The following is a 20,553-nucleotide window of genomic DNA, read 5'->3' on the forward strand; positions in this document are numbered from 1 at the left end:
GCCAAGCAGGCACACCACTGAGCTAAATCCTCAGCCCAATACTAAAAATTTTTAACAAAACTCTATTTTCATACTACATGAGAGAGAAAATTGGAGATACAGGAATGAATGGTGACAAAATTCCTACACTTTAAGAACTAGCCTCCAGTATTTATTTATTGTGTGCCATGGGCAAGACACCATTATAGGAGCCGTAGGTAGAGTAAGGTATATTGTAGGGAGCAAAATAAAAAGATGAATCCTTTCTTCTTATATTTTTCTGGGTGAGAGAGGGACAGAACATACAAAGATGTCTGTTATGAACAAATACTTGCTTATCATGAGTACTACAGAGGAATAGATCATCTATGATTGTATATAAGAAAAAATTTTACTACCTAGTATTTGGGGGCCAAGGAGGGCTTCCTTAATGAAGCAGTGTTTAGGTTGATCTCACCAGTAAGTAAGGGACAAGGGAATAGCAGAGGAATAGGCAGGTGAAAATAATTTGGAAGCAGGAAAGAACTGGATGCATTTGAAGACTAAAAAGGCTAACTTTCTAATGTTCTCTGAACATAATAGAGGAGGAATGAGTGCTGTGCTTTGAAAACAAAATTATTCCTAAAGTATTAGGGGTTAAACCCAGAGCTTTCACACTGAGCTATCTGCCCTACACTTTACTCCGTTTATCCTTTTGAGACAGGGTCTTGCAAGTTCCCCTGGCTGGGCTTGGACTTTCTATCCTGTCTTAATCTCCCAGAGTATTGGGATTATAGGCATCACTGCCACACCCAACCACTTTTATTTTCATGTGACCTTTTCATAGGAGAAACAACAGCATTAAGAACATTGCTCTTCACAGTGTAACTGGTGAAAATGTGATGAGAGAAATGACTAAGTTGATTTCAGTAATCCCAAGATGCACCCATTTCTTTGAAGCCAGTGTCTAGTCTCTGCCCTCAGTCTGGTTTCCACCTCCTCGTGGGCATAGCCATATGTGGCCAAGCTGATTTGACTCTTCACTAATAGAGTATATCCCTCAGCAGGCCACTGTGCTAGTGGAAGGTGAAAGATGACCCTGTTCACCATCTGTTTCGTCTTCCTAGTGGAGGTACTGGTATGTAAGGAAATCAGACTACAGCCTAACTCAGAAGGAGAGTTATGATTTGGACATTTTAAAGTTTTTTCCTGGTGCTTTCATCATACACATCACCTGTAGTAGTATCCTCTGTGGCAGGAGACGTTACAAAGACCAAAACTTTGGAGAAAAAAGATACCCTTTGTCTTGGATACTCTTGGAGACCACATTTCTCTTGATAACATACTTTGCTATTCTTTTAAGTATGCCTACTTCATTATTCCTATTTACATCATATATATCCAGCTTCAGTTCAGTTGAGTTCCTGTTTACCAAGATCACATTTCTAACGGCTATTCTTCACTGCAGTAAAAGTATACCTGCCATAGAATATTTTTCCTTTACTTGTTTTATCCCCCTCAGTAAGTTGCCCAGTCTAGGCTAGGATGTGTGATCCTCCTACCTCCTTATAGACATGCATCACCATATCTGGCTTAAAAATCTATAAGTGAGTGCTAATACAAACACAAAAAATTCTAGGAGGTAGTAGTGTAATGAAAAGATCTAGTTTTTGGTCCTGGGTACATTCCTGCCTTTCTAAACTCAGATTTTTCTTATTTTAAAAATGGATAGATGAAGGGATACCCAACCTCCTTTGGGGGTATGTAGATAACATGAAGTGATACACATGAAAGCACTCAGCAGAGTACCCTATGGATCATTTCCACACGTGCGTCTTACTGTGCTCAGTTTTGTGTCTTAGAACCAGGCTACTGTCCTGTGAGACTAGGGATGACAACTGGAAGACTTCAGTCTGGAGTGAATACCTTGCAGGGGTTTAAAGAAGATAAAAGGAACAAAGTAACCCCAGGTGAGGCTCCTACATAGTTACAATATTTTTTTCTCTTTCTATTTCAGGTAGTTAAGGAGAAGAATCATAATTACCATTCATTAGTTTATGCACTAGCTCCCTTAGTGATATGTTTGTAATATCAGCTACTTTACTAAATCAGATATTAGTATTCAAAATGAATTTTTTGTTCTTTTCCTCTTCCCTTTTGTGGGAATAATTCACTTAAGTTTTGACTTCACAAGTACAGTAGGCCATCTGTATCTGTGGATCCTATATCATACATTTAACCAACACAGATGGAAAATATTTTTAAAAATTATTTCATCTATATTGAACACATACAGATTTTTTTTCCTTCTCATTACTCCTAAACAATACAGTTAGGTATTATAAGTAATCTAGAGATAATTACTCTATAGAGTAATCTAGAGATAGAGTATGGAGGTTATGTGTAGATTCAGTGCAAATACTATGCCATTTATATGACTTGAGCATCCTTGGATTTTTGTGTCTTTGAGTGAGTGGAGTTCTAGAACTAATTCCTTAAGGAGGCTAAGGGATGAGTGTATCTGTTGGGAGAAAATAATCCATCTTAGATTTGCCTGTCAGTTTATGAAGCAGCAAAATTAGAAAGTAATCTTTAATAAAGCGAGAAAATAGATTTACGTAAAAACTAAGAATATTACAGTATTTAATTTTTTCAACAGTGTTATACTTGAATTATGGGCCTTACAGTTCTTATGCCCCACATTATGATTCCACTTTTGCAAATATCAGCAAAGATGATTCTGATTTAATCTATTCAACCTATGGAGAAGACTCTGACCTTCCAAGTGACTTTAGGTGAGTTACTAGTTATTATTCTAAGCATAATAATTTCTAAGAGACTAGTGCACAATAGTGATTTGTGGGTAGACTTCTAAAGTTACCCAAATGGTAGGAAATGTATTCAGTCATTTTCTTAATTGACAGTAGTAGACCCATAGTTATCCTGTAATGGTATACTAAAGAGAATATATCTCCGTTGTACTAACATCTGCAATATTGTCTTACAGAAATATGCTTTTAAATGTGCAGTGTGCCTCAAGTAATACTAAAATTCAGGAACTTGTTTCCTCCAAGAGTTATATGCCATCTGCTCTACTATACTAACACACACAGACACACACACACACACACACACATACCCCAGGATCAAACCCTAGGCAGACTCTTAACACTGAGCAGCACCTCTGGCCATCTCCGTTGTATTAACATCTGCAATATTGTCTTAGAGAAATATGCTTTTAAATGTGCAGTGTGCCTCAAGTAATACTAAAATTCAGGAACTTGTTTCCTCCAAGAGTTATATGCCATCTGCTCTACTATACTATCACACACACACACACACACACACACACATACCCCAGGATCAAACCTTAGGCAGACTCTTAACACTGAGCAGCACCTCTGGCCCTCTGCTGTAACATTTTTGTGTATCAGTTATGTTCCAAGCTTGATCAGCTTGGGAACCCACAGCACATTTTCCCCAAGTTGTAAGGTGTAGACATGATAATTTGAGTCCTAAAATAACTCCCACATAATCCATCCTGTGTGGCAGATTATGAGGCAGACAGGCTGTTGCAGTTATACTCATTCCTTACAGTATGGTTCTGTGGGTCAGTAACTTCTCTGTTCTGATGTAGGATAATGAGGTACCATTGTAACTTAATGGGGCCGTGGCTCAGGGTGAGCTTGAATGTTCCCTCCTTAACTTTCATTATGTATGTTAAAATTTTAACTGTATATGTTGAACTTGTATCTCTGTAGTTTAGCCAGTCCCCTGGTTTTCTGACAAAAAGTTATTCTCTTTTCTTGTAAGTATGTGTGGTTTTATTGTTATTATGGTCAAGAGTCCCTGACTTAGAGATAGGCCATGGTTTCAGATCAAGCTGTTTATATATTTATTCAGACTTCACCAGCATGAACAGATTCTTTCTGGAATATCCTATGCATTCCACAAATAGCCATTACTGTGGGCCAGATATTCTTCTAGCTGATGGAGGTTCCACAGGGAACAAGTAAGGACAGAGACCTGATTCCTCCCGTTAGATACTGACAGTGCTTTAGAGGAAGGTAAAGCAACAAAGGAAGATGGAGTGCTGCGGTCAGAGAATTCTTTGCTAAAAAAAAGAAAGTCAAGAAAAAACTAAGATAAGGAAACAGCAGCACTACACAAAGAAAGAGGAGCCCACCAGCCCCTGAAATAGGCTGTACTGAGGCCTGAAGAGAGACTTGCCTGACCTGTTCGTGGAACAATGAGCAAAGGGAGTGAAGGGGAAAGTGATTGGCGAGGTAGTAAGTGGGAGTGGAGCTTCGCAAGGATCTGGAGTTTTATTCTGAGTGAGACTACTGGTGTGACCAGAACAGTGACCCAGCCTGGCTTAACATTCTAAAAGGGAACTCTCCTTGTTGTGTAGAGAAAATAGCTTGATCAAGGGCAGAAGCTGCGAGTGTGGTGTCATCATCCAGATAAGAAATGGACCAGGGGCATAGCCATTGAGGTACTGAGAGAAAGGATCATTAATTAGTAGGACGTGTTTTACTGATGAAAGGGGGAGGGAAAATGAGAGAATCCAGGATTTTCAGACAGTATTAAAGGACATAGTTGCCATTTATGGAAAAGGGGACGGTTTTAAAATCTGCCTCTTGGGGAGACAGTCCAACATTTCAGTTTTGAGTGTTTGAGGCCTGAGGAGCTTATCAGACATCCAAGTGAAGTTGTGGCTTTGAGGTTTAGTATGTTCATGGAATCCATAAGGGGAACAGGATCACAGAGGGGAGCAAGCCTGAGGGCCAAGGTCTGGGCCCTCATCATTGAGGTCTTATTTTTCTTTGGAGTTCCTTCAAGAACATTTCATTTTTACTGTGTTCTTGGTGTTCATTCTCTGATGACAATAAATTTATCACTAGTAAATATGTAAATAGTTTTACTTCTTGACAGAGTTTTACATCATGGTGTATAAATCAGAAGCATCTAATGGAAACGGTTGGCTGTGATTAGAAGAACTAAGCCAATGGGAATGATTTATATGAAAGTAACTTTCCCAATTCTCTTTCAGTGTCCATGAGTTTTTGGCAACATGCCAAGATTACCCATATGTTATGGCAGATAGTTTACTGGATGTTTTGACAAAAGGAGGGCATTCCAGGACCCTACAGGAGTTGGAGGCGGTAAGAATGCTGCTGAAGAAATAGTTTATTACTGGCTGTGAATCATGAGTCATTCCAAGTTATGAAACCAGGGATTAACCAGTAGGACAGCTGAACTCCATTCCCTTGAAAAGACAGTGCAGCCCAGCCCGGGTGGAGGCCATGGGTGGAGAACAATGAACGGAAAGGAGTAACTCAACTACTGGGATCTTTTGGAGCCAGAATATTGCCATCATCTCTAATTTTGGGAGGAATGCACAATTCAGAAATGGAATTTGTCCTCTGAAGTCAGTGTGAGCTATATTCTCTAAGAAAAAAGTCTTGCTCACTGGCTTAAAAGTTAGTTGACTAAAAAGATAGGGATACCCTTTTCCTATTGTGTACTAATTAAGAATTAATTAAGTGGTAAGAATTAGAAAGTAAAAAGCTTCCTCATTGTAGTCTGCTATCAACATTTGTAAGCTCTCAACAGTTCACAATCTGAAGTAATTCAGAGTCATGGCTCAAAGATGAGAGCCAGAAAATTTTCCCACTGATAGAGGTATGTCCCAAGTATTCTTGTTACCATAATTGGGAACCTCATAAGTATCTCATGGAAGTTTTTTGTTGGGCAGGGTGAGGGGGTATGTTTTGTGGTGTTGGAAATCAAACCAGGCCCCTCACAGAGTAAGCTAGTGCTATACCACTAAGTTACATACCCAGCCCCAAAATCATAAATCACAATACATACTTTATAGTGATCTCTGCTGAGAATATTGTTTGGTTAATACACAGTAGTCCTTAGGACTTCTTCCTGTCTTGTCAGAAACATAAGCTATTATTGAAGACAGCCTCTACTTATTTAGGTATTCATATACTGTTTATCAAATATCTTCTTTAACATGAATAGCTTTTGATTGGATACAGAGCTCAGCACTACTACTAAGTACCCCAACTCTCAAAATATTGTCAAAGCACTAATATTTTTCATTAATAAGTTACACTCTGCACAGTGCCTACCTGGTAAATGCAAGGTCCTTAGTGTGATTCTCAATACCGCCCCCCCAAAAAAAGTTATATTCTAGCCAGGTACGGTGGCACATACCCGTAATCCACTTCAGAGGCTAAAGCAGGAGGACTGCTTTGCATTCAGCACCAGCCTGAGTTGCATACTTTTGATACCCTGTCTCAAAAACCAATTGCTAGCTGGGTGGATACATGGATAGATATATTCCATTAGTATGAATTGTTACTATTACAAAATTTCTGACAGTTTTCTGTTTTCCTTAGTATTTACCTTTTCATAAATGTTTTTATAAATTATTTTCCTTTAACAGTTATCACCCGAAGATGAAGGCCAGACCAGGACACTTGATACAGCAAAAGAAGTAGAGGTGATTATATTTTATTCTTTACAAAAATTAAGTGAAAATTAAGCTAAAAGAGCTAAACATTATAACTTTACTTTAAAAAAAAACTCATTCAGTGTCATGAATCATAAAGGTTACTTTTGTCTGTGAGGAGCTTAGTACCTCACACACTAGCAAGCATGCTAAGGAGGGAGCCAGGCCCAATTACCTTGCACCGTCAGCCCAGGCCGTGGCACCCAGGATGGGTAGCTGTGTGGAAATGGTTGCAGGGTGAAGAGACAGCAGGCAGGGCCTCAAACCTGAGTGGGTAATGACAGAGCCATGTGAGAGCGGGGCACAGGGGAGGCCGTCTTACAAAGCAGTGCCCAACCAGGCATGGTACTGTACATGTACTCCCAGTTACATGGATAGCTGAGGCAAGAGGATCACAAGTTCAAGTCCAGCCTATACAACTTTTTGAGAGCTTATCTCACAATGAAAAGTGGAGGGAGTGTAGCTCAGTAGTGGAGCATTTGCTTAGCACTTGTGAGGCCCTGGGTTCAGTCTTCAGTAAGTCTCCAGCTAATGAGTTCTGTTCCAGGAGAATTGTTCATAAGTTGGATTTGTTCTTAAGCCAACAAAGTCAGTCTTACACAGTACAGGTTTACAACTTGATCTTGGGTTTTTTTGTTTTTGTTTTTTGAGGTTTTTGGTGGGTTGTTTTGGTTTTGGTTTTGGTTTTGGTTTTGGTTTTGGTTTTTTTTTTTTTTTTTTTTTTTTCTTTGTGCCATGGATCAAACTCATGACCTTGAGTTTGCCTAGCAGGCACTTACACTGCTGAGCTAGACCCCTGGCCTAAGGTTCACAACTTGAATGTTCCTGCACTAGGGACTTATAGTATAATGTACAAAGCTGGTGACCCAAGGGTTCCTGGGTAGAGTTCAGGCAGTAAGTGAGTATGGGTGAGGCCCAAATGGTAGAGAATCTTCTGTGCAGTGCTGGGACTTGAAAATTTACCTAGATGATGGGACTCTATGGTAATATGTGGAAGAAGAGGACCAATGAAAAGCTTGAGGGCTTGTCAAAGCAAAATCATCATCATCAAATCAATGACTAGTATACCAAGTCAAAAGAAAGATTTGGCAAAAAAACAGTAGACTGGGTCAGGGATTTATCTCAGTGGCATAAGTGCCTGCCTGGCAAGTGCAAAGTCATGATTTCAATCCCCAGTACCAAAAAAATGGGGCTGGGGATTTGACTCAGCAGTATAAACGCCTGTCTAGCAAGCGTGAGGTTGCAAGTTCGATCCCTGGTGCCAAAAAAAGAAAAAACAGTGGACCTGTTGATGAAGCCTGAGGCATAAAGTAGATAATAGTATTAGCTTTTATGGGAAATACAGGAAAAGGAGTACATTTTTGACAAGGAGAGAGATCACAAGCCACTTCAGATTAGTGTGACTTGGGACATTGCTGGAGGTGTGGAGCCAGAAACTATTGGTGTAAAAATAGGATTTTATTCCAGTCATTAGAGTGAGAAACCTTAGAGGAACCTTGGAGAAGATCAATAGTTGAGGTAGGAAACATGTGAAAGGATCCTGAGAGAGATAGTTCTATGTCAGATGCTGCAGAAGCCTAGTAAGAGGCGAGTGCAGATGTCACTGTTAACCTTGATCAGAGTGACCTCAGTAAAATGGTGGGGCACAAGGTAAACTTCAGCCAGTTAAGGGCCTGGAGGGAAACTAGACTAAAAGTTATACAAACAAGCCCTTCAACTGAGGGGAAGGAAGACTGGAGATGTGAGATCCAGTAAAGATGTAGATGGTGTTTATACAGCCATGTTTTCAGGAAAACGGGAGCCAAGCAAGGCCAAGTGCTTAATGAGCAGGCAGGAGTGCAAGAAGTCTTGAGAATAAAAAGGAAGTGGGGATCCAGCTGAAAAGGCAAACCATAAATATGTACTAGTGTCAAGTTACACTTTTCCTACATTGCACACTTTGAGCCCATACCTATGCAGGCAGAAGACTCAATTATCCAGGTTAATCTTGGACTGAAACATCAAATATAAATGGAGCCACTAACTTTTGATTATAATCTGAGTTGATACATTCCCCCACAAGCAGAATTGAGGCTATGGAGACTTTGAGTCCTAGAATTCCAAAAATAAAACTCTACCTTTCTTAAAATCTTATTTCTCCCATGCAGTACTGACAGCCTATCTTTAGGGCCTCAAGGAGACTCAGAAAGCATCCAAGCTGTATTAAAGATATGCTGTAAAAATCCAAAGGTACAGAAATCCAAATCCAAAGTGGGGCGGGGTAAAACATTTGCCTTGGAGTCGCGGAAATACAAGGCTTTGTCATACCATAGCACTTCAAAGTTGAGGCAGTGATGAGGCTGTTTATCTTTCGAGTTGTTGACATATGAAACAAGTAATGCAAATTTGTAAGACATCACAAAACAGTGAATTTATGACACTTATTTTGCCACAGTTTGGGGATAGCATGTTAAAAGGGTATTTTGGAAAGACATTTTTGGCACTCATTAAAATCATGCCTTTGAAGTAAATAGATGGAATGGCTTTGCCTCTCCACACAGGTCAACTTACTGATTTTTACTTAGCACTGTCATGGCTTAGCTGGCTCAGAGAGTTGCCTTTTTGTTTTGTTTTGTTTTTTGTTTTTTGTTTTTTCCTTCTGACTCAGATTACAGAAGTGGAGCCAGCAGGGCATTTGGACTCCAGCACTCAAGACAGGCTTACAGCACTGAGAGCAGTAACAAACTTTGGGGCTTCAGTTGAAGTTTTTGACTCTGAAGGTATGTGGCTCACACACGTTGCTGGAAACATTACACAACACAGGTAATCAAGATAATACCAGAGATTATGCTAGCCATGCACCACAGAAACATGGCCAACCAAGTTAAATAAATGATAGAAAGCCAGTGTGGTGACATATGCCTGTAATCCCAGCACCTTGGAGACTGAGGCGGGAAGATTTCTGTAAGTTCAAGGCCAGCCTGCACTACATAGCAAGACTCTTGTCTCAAATAAAAAAAGAATAATAAAGCAAGGATGTGGTATTGATTTTATTGGAGAGGCTTTACTCTTGAAGAATGAGGCTAACCAACAAATAGGCAAGCCTGAGAACATCGGATTCAGTTTACCACACAAGACCATATGAAAGTATGCTTGTGTTTTCATTAGTTGTTCTTACACACAGAGGCTGAAGTATTCCAGAGGAAACTTGATGAAACCACAAGATTGCTCAGAGAGCTCCAGGATGCACAGAACGAGCGGCTGAGCACCAGACCCCCTCCCAATATGATCTGTCTTTTGGGTCCATCATACAGAGAAATTCACCTTGGTATGTTATACCTCCAGTAGGAGAATTGGGAGATGCTTAAAGGAAAAACTTCAGAGTAGTGAAACCACCATAAAGTCATATTCAAATGAACACCATGGATAATGTGTCTTTTTGCATTCATACAGTTAGTATTTTAAATTTAAAAATTATCTAAAGGACCTATTTTTCAGTACCTGTAATTTTTTTCCCCCAGCTGAACAAGTGACCAATAATCTTAAAGAACTTGCACAGCAAGTCACTCCAGGTGATATCGTAAGCATGTATGGAATACGAAAAGCAATGGGGATTTCCATTCCTTCACCCACCATGGAAAACAACTTCGTAGATCTAACAGAAGGTACATCCCTATTTTCTTGGGAGAGCGAGTAGGGCAGGGGTGGGAGTGCCTGTTGGGAGTAAAAGGAGTGTTAGTCTTTTCCCTGCAGCTAACATTTGAGAAGTTTGGTTCCTGAGTTTTTAAGGTATAAAACTACTTTTCTGTCTTGTCTAAAGAATAAGAATTTCACACATTTGTGAAAAAAAGCTCCAATGATGACATAATAATACTGCTTCTCTTTAACCTTGAATGACACAGAAGTGCTATGTACAGCTAACTCTTCTGAATGCTAACTTCACCTTCACTTCCATTTCTGATTAAAATGGAAAAAAAAACGCTGATTGAAGTGTTCTCTCTTTAAGATCTGGAAGAACCTAAGAAAACAGACGTTGCTGAGTGTGGACCTGATGGGAGCTGAGGCCAACTGGTATTTGATTACATATTATGTACATATTTTTTTATTCTGAACTTGGAAATGCTTTTCAAAAGATATTAACTATTTGTAAATTGTGTTTTTAATTAAACTTTGGAACAATCAACTTTAATCTTCTAGAAATTGGACCTCTATTAGGTAATAAAGGTGAACCTGGGACTCTTGAAGAGTATGTGGTATCAAATAAGTTACCCTTTTAGCTTTCTATAGGCTGTGTGTGTGGACGATGTGACCAAGAGACAACCTCAGCACATAAAATGGCCTTCTTCAGTATCATCCCCTAAAAGAAGAAAATCCTCAGTCATTTTTTACACTCTCCACTAATTTAAAGAAATTATAACTAATTCATAACTAAGCAGATAATCATCTTGATAATTTATCCAAAAAGTGGTCTACATGAGGAAGAAATAGGCTGTGAGCTACTGCCAACCTGGGCAGCATTCTTCAAAATAGTGCTGATACTGGTTATGTTTCCTCAGCAGTTGCATAACAAAGAAGCTCTTTAAAAATAGCCCTGTTCAATGAGATTTTCTGACGTAGAGCATGGAAACAAATCTAAAATAATTTTAGGATTTAACGGTGTAGTCTACCTAATAGAAATGATGTCCTCATGATGTCCCTTACCACCACCACCACCCCAGTCACTAAGCTTAGATGAATGGTGATTTTTCTGAATCTGATTCCGGATATATTCTGTTTAAAATAAAAAGCAGTGTTGGACTGGGGACTTAGTTCAGTGGTAGAGTGCCTGCCTCATATGTGTGAGGCTCTAGATTCAATCCCTAGTACCCTAAGTAAATCAAAGGAAAAATCCAAGATGCATATAGACTAATGCTGTGAACAGATTAATGTCCTTATACAGTGCCCTTCTGTACAACACCCAGAGGGGAAGCCATTTTATGTTTTCTTGACTTGAAAATTAATATGGAACAATAGCAAATAAGAAAAGCAAGATTCTTTTAAACTTAAAACATGAACTAACCATTTTAAAAACTACTTAGAATATTATGCTAACAAAACCAGTTGAATACATTTTTATCAAGTCTTTAAAGTCTAATTTCTAAAATACTATTTAGGCAATACTGGCCTCAGGTAAGCTCCCAAAGATTAAGATAAATTTAAATTCAAGATACCTTAGGACATTCAGGTTTTCCACATTGCTAATTTAATGTGTCAAAAGCAGCCATCCACTGGTAGTTTATAAAAATGAAACAAAATATCCAAAACAATGTAACAGATTTATAAATAACCTTATACAGAACAAACTTTTATCACCTGCATACATGATCTCAAAGTGTATTTCCATACATTGATGTGCTACAGACAAAAGTATACAGTGGGTAAGGATCAGCTTTTCTGTTAGCAAATTTCCTTAATAAGTAAACCAGAAAGACTTCAGGTATTTTCCATAGTCAGTGAGGCTAACAGGTAAAAATTTTAAGCCAGTCTTTAACCCAATAGAAAAGGTCATTGTTGGAAAATATTTGTTCCTGCCAAAACAAAATGACACTTTCAAAGAAGTTGCTTGGTAAAAAGAAAAAATACAACTACAAGTGATTCATATGGTCAGTTATACTCTGATTTGAACTTGGAAACTAAAATTTTGTAAAATAGTCTTATCTGAGCACAGTGCTTTAATTGAAAATAAGATACATGAATGGTGACCAGTTATTTTTAAAACTCCTTGCTGGGATTTCTATTATTGAAGGAAGAAAATATCTTGAATGTTTCTAGAGTAGAAAAACCACAGAGCTCAAGGACACTCATGCCCTGATACATGTCTGCCTTATGTCAGCAACAGGACCCTCCTACCCCAGGAAAACCCAACTGGGCAGCCTTGGCCACTGTTAGATTTTGAGAGCACACATTTCAGTACAGTATTCCCCTGAAATCAGCCCTTTTTGTGAGAAAGCAGTGTATAAAAAAGGCAATTTTAGGCAAAACTTCTATCCCTTGCTGGCATTTTTGCCATAGAACTCCTTTACAGAGCAAGTTTTTGAATGCATGTTAATTCCAGTTACATATGACACATTAGAACCACCACTAGCCCACCCAGCACCTTTTTGCAAATTAGAATCAACCCCCCTTCCTCAGGCTGATAAAACACAACTCGAGCAGACAAGCCCATTTGCACCACCTCCACCCATGCCTGCGTACTATTGTGCTGCTCTGCAGCAAGTGTGGACTTCATCACAGCCCTGTATGATCAATCTCCTGAAGACTCCTGCAAGATTTTCTGTATAACTTTAGGGGGTTCACGGCTGGCTTCTAGCAATGAATCCCTGCGATATAGTGACATTCAGTGGTGTTAGAGATCCCAGAGATGCTCTGACAGCAGTGAAGTCAGTTCGGAAAAGGAACACGAAGCTTGGTTATTTCTCTCCATGAAAGTTACACTGACTTGAGCTCCCTGTGGAGCTGAAGCATGGTAAGACACCATCTCAAAACTGGCTTTTTACCTTGACTCATTCAGGTTCAGAGCAACAACATCTCAGCATCTGTCAGGAGCTGGCTTTCTGGGTAGGGGAACCTTGACACATCTCATGCTGAGTAGATCCTCCTAGTTTTGAAGCTCGCCAGAGTCAGCTATGTGAAGACTAAAGAAAAGGAAGGATGTAGTGCAGGTTGTCCAAGGTTTCTCCACATGGCCTCCCTTCCTTCCCACTGAAATAGCATAAGATAGTTAGATGGCAGGGGGAGGTCCAAAGTGCAGAAGTAGTCAGGGCAGAACTAAAAGGTGGTACCTTGCTCCTAAGCGTTTCATCTTTACTGAACATCATCCCAGGAAATTTCCCTCAGAGCTGCCCAACTCAGAGCCCAGGCTTCACTGCTCTTTGCCTTCTTGCTGTGAGTCCGTTCCTCAGAACTCAAGCCCCACAGCCAGCTAACCCCATCGACTGCCGCTGGACAGTAGCCCTATTTACACTACACTGGAGGTTTTTGTCCAGCATGTAAAGTTGTTAGTAAAGATAAAACCCCCATTGGGAATGTATCCATTTAAAACACATGTCAGAGGTAACAAGAAGTGTTTTGTTGTGTTTTGTTTTGTTTCCTCTACTGGGGGATTTGTAAAACACCCTTTCCAGCTCCACATCTGTGTGGGAGATAGCTTCACGTGGCTTGTCCTGCTAGAAAGAAGAGAGCCTCCAACCCATGGTAGAGAACTTGGCTTAGTCTTCTTTGTGCATGCTCACAGGCTGCCAAGGGCGATGTCTGTCTTGGTCATGCTCTAAGATCACCACCAGCGCAGTTGGTATCACATCCCAGGATCATCTTCCAGCTGACCTGGAAACCATGGCAGTGACAGCACAAAAGTTCTGGCTGCACTGTGCCCTATAGCAAGCAGTTGCTCCAAGCAGGACCTGGTGCCCATCTCTGAGAATCTTCTGGTGCAAATCCCTGGAAGCCATGCTCAGCCACCTGTTGTGGGGCAGTGCTGGCCAGAACCTTCCATCAACTTTGCAACTGGCTTGGGGCTGGCTTCCTGACCTGCTCCAGAGGAAACCAGCTTCCTACCGTGTTTTGACTCTTCCGGAAGCCTTCAGTTCAGCCCCAACCCCTGAAATTTCGCAGTGTCTGTGCACACAAAATAGGTCCGAAGCTCGCCTTTGCCTTTGACGTTAATCAGCCCCCGGCACTCGCAGGAGTAGCCCAGGCTCTGGAGGATGGTGCAAGTCTCTTCAGTAACCTGAGTAGGGGAGGAAACAGGAAGAAAACTGCTGTGCTAGGGACAGGTAGCAGGGGCCAGTAAGCAGTATACATGTCTGCTTCGACTCAGAACTGGTGGCCAGAGTGACACACCTGAGTGCTGGTGGAGCCAGCTCTTAGGCCCAGGACCCCTCACCTGGGGGAGGGTCTTTCCGCTCAGCCACATTCCACGATGAGTTTTTACCTGGATTTTCCCAAGTTCTCCTGTGCTCTCCATGCGGCTGGCAACATTGACTGTGTTCCCCCAGATGTCATACTGAGGCTTTCGTGCCCCAATCACTCCAGCAATCACAGGCCCATGGTTGATGCCTAAAAATCATGTTAACAGTTGGTACATCCCAGAGGAAAGCTGCAGGTCATAAGAGTCCGCCCCATAACCCCAGAAAGCAGCAAGAAAACACCACTTAAGACACAGGTTGGGTTGGGGCTGTGTCCGTCTCCTGCAGAGAGAGATGATCATCCAGGGGCCATGCCATCACACCATACCAGTTCCAGCACTCAGGACGTCTGGGCTTATTAGTCTCCCTTTCAACAAGTTAGTGGGCTAACTCTGACACACCAAACTAACAATAATTAGTTAGGTTTAATAATTCTGCTTTGCATCAGTGTATTTTAAGGTAATCTATTTATACCTATGACTTTGGTACTCATTTTGCTATAGTGATATATTCCTACTAAAATTTAGATAACTGTAAGAGCAATATGCAGAGGTCAGAATAATTTCCCAGCCTCTGCACTTACTAGTTTAGAGGGAATTCTGAAACCTGGTAGGGGACAACCCGGTACAGCGTGGCAAGGCACATGGGGAGAAGCTGCTAGGCTCCCGGTAGCTGGGCTCTCACCGACTCGCAGACGGAAAGAGTTGAAGGAATGCCTGTTGATGCCATCCAGCTTGCTCATGAGGGCGATGCTGAACTCCACCAGGACACCAATGTGGGCATGCTGGCGCTCCAGGTCCTATAGGACACAGGGCATGTGAGGCCCTACCACCAGAGACTCAGGCTGCTACAGTACCTGACTGGCAGGGACCCATGGGGCCAGGCTGTCAGTGGACAGTTACCCTTCTCCACTCCCCACCTCCAGAATTCTCCGGGCTGAACCACACAAGTGCCTGCCCTCCTTCACAGGATGGCAAGGGGGAGGCCCCATGAAGCAGGAAGTGACAGGTCCGAAGATTGCCTGCTGCGTTTCGGCCCCCCCCCCCCCGTGCTTCAGTACCTGGTTCTCATACCCCGAGGGAACACTGAGCCCTGCAGCTGCCATGTAGGTGCTCCCGATGGTCTTAATCTTCTCTACACCACTGAACTTGGGCTTCAGCAACAACTATAGGGCAAAAAAGATGACGCTGTGGCTAGAGGCACAGGGGTGCTCAGAAAGGGTGTAAGCCTCTGCACAGGCAGACTTGTCTCCTGTGGCCCCTTCTAGTCAGAGCGCACGTCCAAGTGCCCTTCGAAGGCATAAGTACCCAGCTCGATTCTAGGTTCACTGTCTGCAGTGAATCTGTAGAGTCCAGCCCAAACTCTGAGACGGCTGATAGCACCGGCTAAGCTGGAAACACTCTTTCTATAAGGACCTGAATCTAAACAAGCTGCCCTCCACGGAGAAGATAGCAAAGTATTTGCTGAGTAAATACAAATTTGTCCCTTTTGTTTTTTTTTTTTAAAAACCGGGGATCGAACTCACAACCGCACGCTTGCAAGGCAAGCGCTTATGCAGCTGAGCTAAATCCCCAGCCCTGTCCCGTTAGTTTTGTAGTGGGTGTTCCCTCAAAGGAGCTGCCTCATTTTGAGTCTGAATCCAGGGCCTTATGCATGCTAAGCACATGCTCGGGCTCCCACTGACATGCATCCCTAGCCCCTGACCTTTTTAATTGCAGTCAGGCCGCCCAGCCTCTGCCCTGCCCTGAGTCCTGCCCCTCAGTGGGCTGAGCCAAAGCTGTACCTCATCAAAGTCAGCAATGATCTCGTTCAGCAGGCGCAGGCACTCCAGCCCTTCTTTGTTGACATCGCACTCTGTGTAGAACACTTTGAAGTCCGGCACGGATGCGAACATGACACAGACACAGTCATAGGACTGATGGTACCAGTCCTGGAGCAGGATAAGGGTGAAACAGGACCTTATGGCCACTCTGCCTCTGGAGGGGTTGGGGACATGCATGGTAGTGACCTTCCCAGTGAGCTTTCAAGACTGAGCAGTGGGTCCCCTCCCAAGCTGAGGCTGGGAAGACACAAGTGGTAGCTCTGAATTAGATGGGGAGGAGGTGTGGCTGATGGCACTCTGGGTACATGCACTGCATAGAAGATGGGTCCTATACTGGGCAAGTGACTCAGTTTCCATGTCTGGAAACCCTGGCTATGAGATAGAGCCAGTTTTTACTATGCTGTCTACTGGTGCAGGGCGAGCAAGCCAGGCACAGCCTGTGCTGAGCAGCTTCGGCAGCTCTGTAGCTCTGCGGTGCACCTGGCATTTATCAGTCCCTTAGGCCCCCTGCCCCAGTGCTGGGCTGCACCTCGTTTAGCTTGTCACCGATGAAGTGAGCAGCCACATGGGCTGGCAGCACATTCTCCAGGAGGAGGCGGTTCACATTCTCCATGGTTTCAAACTCCTCATGTTCTTTCTTGAACTTCCTCTTCCACAAACAGTCCAAGCGGCAATAATAGTCAATCTGCAAACAGACCCATCAGCGCCTGTTCTGAGGGTGACACACCTAGCAAGGGACTGGAAGCCCCAGCTGCAATCCTGGGCACCCACATGTTCCCTGCTCTGGGGTCAGGGCTTTCATGAAGGGACTACGCGCCCCCCCCCCTTTCACCCATCCTTCCCTCAGGGAGGAAGGAGAGCCAGGAGCCACATCCACCTGTCTGGACAGCATGACGAGGGTGACGTAGAACAGAACCAGGTAGAAGTTGATCATGATCCTCAGATCCCTTGTCGAACAGCAGTGGCTGCCATGGATGACAGGCAACAATCAGCCCCAGCCAAGAGCAGGTACAAGGGGCAAGTGCAAGGATGGAAGGTGGACAGACCTCACTGAAGGAACATCTGAGCCCACCCCCAGGGAACCAGAATCAGCCACAACTGGGTCTGGAGGCAGCCAGAAGACCTCATGGGCACAGGACAGGGACTTGAAGATTGGCCCAAGGGCTTGGCAGGGGCATACAGTGAAGAGGAAACTTTTGTGGGTCCTTGATTTCCAGCCTCTTAGATCAGGGGAGCCCCCCATCTCCAGAACCCCACAGCCCAGCCTTTTTGTCACATCTGTCAAGGAACAGACCAGAAACACTGCTCCTGCCAAAACTAGCAATCCAGGACATGGCTCAGAGAGGGCCGGGTTGGCTCAAGTTTCCTCCCTCTCCCCGTAGGCCAACCTAGAACCTGGCAGCCCTCTGTAGAACCCTGAGGAACCCGTCGGTGAGGCACACCCACAGTGCTGCACCATGCCATTCAATAAGGCTGCCATCTCCCCTGCCCCTCTGCCCCCAGCGTCCAGGCCAAAGGGGTCTGCAAATGCAGATGTATCTCCACTTGACAAGACACTAAGACAAAACAGGTGCCACAGCTGGCCACCGAGGAGACGCACAGCAAGATGGGGCCCTACCTGAGGGTTCTGTTGATCCTGGTAAGGTTGGCTGGGCAATCGGTGTCATTGAGGTTGGCCAGGCTGTGGCCGCAGCAGGCAGAGAGATTGAAGAGTACCAGGTAAGCCACCAGGGCCACTGTCAGCAACAGAAACTTCAGCTCTAGGCTCATCCGCAGGAAGACAGAGCAGGCGATGAAGCCCAGGATGCAGCTGCAGCTGTAATACTGGGGAAATGGGGATATTCCTCAGGGCCAGGGGTCATCCCACCACATCCTGTCGCCAGGAACCTCCTCTCCAGAGCACAGCACAGTTACCACAGGACAACTGACCATGGCACCAACACAGCAAGCAAGGGAAGCCAGGGGTCCTGGTGTTACACTGTTCTGCAGTTTTACTTATAAGTGTGAGCTCATTTAGGGGAAAATGCTAATAAGTAAAACCAGAAGCCATGTGGGTCTCAGAGCAAGGTCCAGGCAGTGGTGTGCACACATCTGAACGATCCTCTGTCTCCTGAGTGCTTCCTAGCAGATCTCTGCCTTTGTTACTCTTGCTCAGCATCATGCTGTAGCCTCATGCTGCCCCCAGTGCAAAGACTGCACTCCTCACCTGGCAATCTTCAGCCACCCTGGATCAACCCTGCCTCTCTAGCTTCCTCTCCCGCTACCCGCTCCACGACACAGCTCCTGGAAATCCTGAGATATGCACACCTCAGCTCCTCACACTGACGACTCTTCTCACTCTGCCCCCAAATCTTTCTGCCCTTTAGATTCCTGCTCAAAACTCCCCGACCACTCACTACACTCTGCAAAGTTCAAGGCTCTCATTCTGCTTATCTTAGGCCACTCCAGGCACAGAATGTGGTTTGGTGTCAACCTATAGGGGACCCAGCACTGTCTTCATCACCTCTGAAGCTCATACGTGAAGCTTGCTGAGCTAAGCTCCTGCCTCCCTGCCCACCCCACAGGGTTTAGAGCAAGCAACCAGACCTGACCCAGATTTTCCCCAGCTCAGCAAGCCGAGACCCTGTCTCCTGCCCTTCTAGGAGACACTGGACTCAAGCCACGACAGCCATGGTCTCAGGGCCCAGAACCAGTACTCTTAACGCCAGAGCTGTGCCCACTGACAGGAGCATCTCGGTGAGGACATGTGGTTCCGCTGGCTGGGCTCTGCTGGTGCCTGTTCTGATGCACTCACCGGGAGAAGCTCCCTCCAGGTCATGTCTTCGCTCCTTGCAGTTTCGTTGCCCGCAGGCAGCCCCAGGGCTGAGTCAGGCATCATCAAGGGCTACAGAGGAGACAAATCCTCCTTAAGGTTGGTCCAGGGGATGGAGACCTGTAACCTGCCAGGGCCCAGAGAAATGAGCCCAAGATACCCACAGGCACCATGATGGCCTGAATCATGATGGCACCAGGAGCAGCTCTCAGCCCTTTCCCTGTGGCTCAGGCAGAGAGGAGCTGCCCCATACTCCCAGGAGCCCCTCCTCCTCTGTGGCCCTGAGGGGCACTACAGAACTAGAGAAGGAGCTGGAATGGGACATAACTCCTAGTGAGGGAATTGAGTCCCAGAGATGCTGTGACTGGACGTCCTCAGAGCCAAGGAAGAGGAATGTGATGTCAGGTCACTGGGTGGCTCAAACCTCAAACATCTTATCCTTATGAGATTAGCCAGACAAGCACCCTGGGTACTTCAAGTCCTCACTTGAGAAGGGTGAGGAGCTCTGGGCCTTCCCTGGGGACCTCACAGGGCCACCCGTAGAGCCCTACAACGGTTAAACCAGACACAAGGCTAATGCAATGACATATGAGGTCCCTGGGGTCAAAGGCAGAAAGTGCACCATGGCAGAAAGGTCCCCACTCTAGAACTGACCAGGTTAATGATGGCGATGGTGAGCAGGCTGCCGATGGTCAGCACAGCCAGGCACAGCCTCAGCAGGGGTCGTGTCTCCACCCTCTCAGAGATGGCCCGGAGCGTCCCCTGAATTGGGCAGCATCTCTGTGGAGACACAGGTGGAGTTACCCTGAGCACCAGAAGGAGTATGGAGTCTGCCTGGAGGTACATGTGAAGCCAGAACCCTCGGGAAAAGTAAACTCCCACACAAGACAGCCAGGCACCCAGTGCTTGCCAGAGCAAGGCTTGGACCCCCAGAGCTCACCCAGAGGGGCCCAGTCAGCCCCAAAGTGGGGAGGGAGAGGATGAAGGGGCTAAGGATGCACAGTACTACAGCTCAGGGCCCTCCACTCACCGTGAACTCTGAGGCAAAGCAGAGGCCTAGCACCAGCCCCAGCAGGCCGGCCACTAGCCCAAAGGACACACCCAGAGACGCCATCCTGGAGAGGAGAAAAAGACCTAAGTGCCTAGCACCCATCCCTCACCTCCCCAGCCAGTTTGCTGTGTTCAGTCGCCTGCTCCCACCGGAACTGCTATTCACAACCAGAGGTGTCTTTGAGAACTGTGGTCCAGGTGCCCCCCCCAATAATACCCAAGGCCTGCCTAAGACATAAAGATCAAGGTCACATTATGTCCCGTTGGACCAACCACAGAAGAGCTAAGCATTAATCATGAGCCTTTGGCCTTGGGCCTGGCACATAAAAATGATATAAAAGCATTCCCAGTTTTGTCTTTATTAAGCACATCTTAAACCACAGTATTAGCTTGGCCATTGGCCTAATGGGCCTTCTAGAAACCACCTTCACTCCCCACCCTCTCTGACCTTACCCCCATTATC

The 20,553-nt window shown here is 44.5% G+C and overlaps 2 protein-coding genes across 10 annotated transcripts in view; one reads left to right on the top strand and one right to left on the bottom strand.

Annotated features, from left to right (window-relative positions):
• The window catches only part of Brd7 (bromodomain containing 7), a 40,808-nt gene extending 30,101 nt beyond the window's left edge, over positions 1-10,707 (top strand). For all 4 annotated transcript variants that reach the window (XM_063247146.1, XM_063247147.1, XM_063247148.1 and 1 more), the window contains 8 exons: positions 1,821-1,928; positions 2,618-2,753; positions 5,012-5,123; positions 6,419-6,475; positions 9,132-9,243; positions 9,648-9,791; positions 9,985-10,128; positions 10,470-10,707. In XM_063247146.1, coding sequence (XP_063103216.1) covers positions 1,821-1,928; positions 2,618-2,753; positions 5,012-5,123; positions 6,419-6,475; positions 9,132-9,243; positions 9,648-9,791; positions 9,985-10,128; positions 10,470-10,525 — 869 coding nt within the window. In that variant the 3' untranslated portion in view covers positions 10,526-10,707. The remainder of the gene's footprint in view (positions 1-1,820; positions 1,929-2,617; positions 2,754-5,011; positions 5,124-6,418; positions 6,476-9,131; positions 9,244-9,647; positions 9,792-9,984; positions 10,129-10,469) is intronic.
• A 975-nt stretch (positions 10,708-11,682) lies between these two features.
• Adcy7 (adenylate cyclase 7) overlaps positions 11,683-20,553 on the bottom strand; it is a 52,711-nt gene continuing 43,840 nt past the window's right edge. For 4 of the 6 annotated variants that reach the window (XM_013141364.3, XM_013141365.3, XM_063247141.1 and 1 more), the window contains exons 16-26: positions 20,071-20,155; positions 19,695-19,820; positions 19,023-19,112; positions 17,847-18,052; positions 17,106-17,193; positions 16,758-16,913; positions 16,190-16,336; positions 15,467-15,571; positions 15,091-15,205; positions 14,433-14,557; positions 11,683-14,228 (exon numbers count right to left, since the gene is read on the bottom strand). In XM_013141364.3, coding sequence (XP_012996818.1) covers positions 14,082-14,228; positions 14,433-14,557; positions 15,091-15,205; positions 15,467-15,571; positions 16,190-16,336; positions 16,758-16,913; positions 17,106-17,193; positions 17,847-18,052; positions 19,023-19,112; positions 19,695-19,820; positions 20,071-20,155 — 1,390 coding nt within the window. In that variant the 3' untranslated portion in view covers positions 11,683-14,081. The other 2 variants (XM_063247143.1, XM_063247144.1) reach the window with 2 other exon arrangements.

The sequence above is a fragment of the Cavia porcellus genome, unplaced genomic scaffold (assembly GCF_034190915.1).
Source record: "Cavia porcellus strain 051 isolate PalLab524CR breed Dunkin Hartley unplaced genomic scaffold, mCavPor4.1 scaffold_4, whole genome shotgun sequence".
NCBI lineage: Eukaryota > Metazoa > Chordata > Mammalia > Rodentia > Caviidae > Cavia > Cavia porcellus.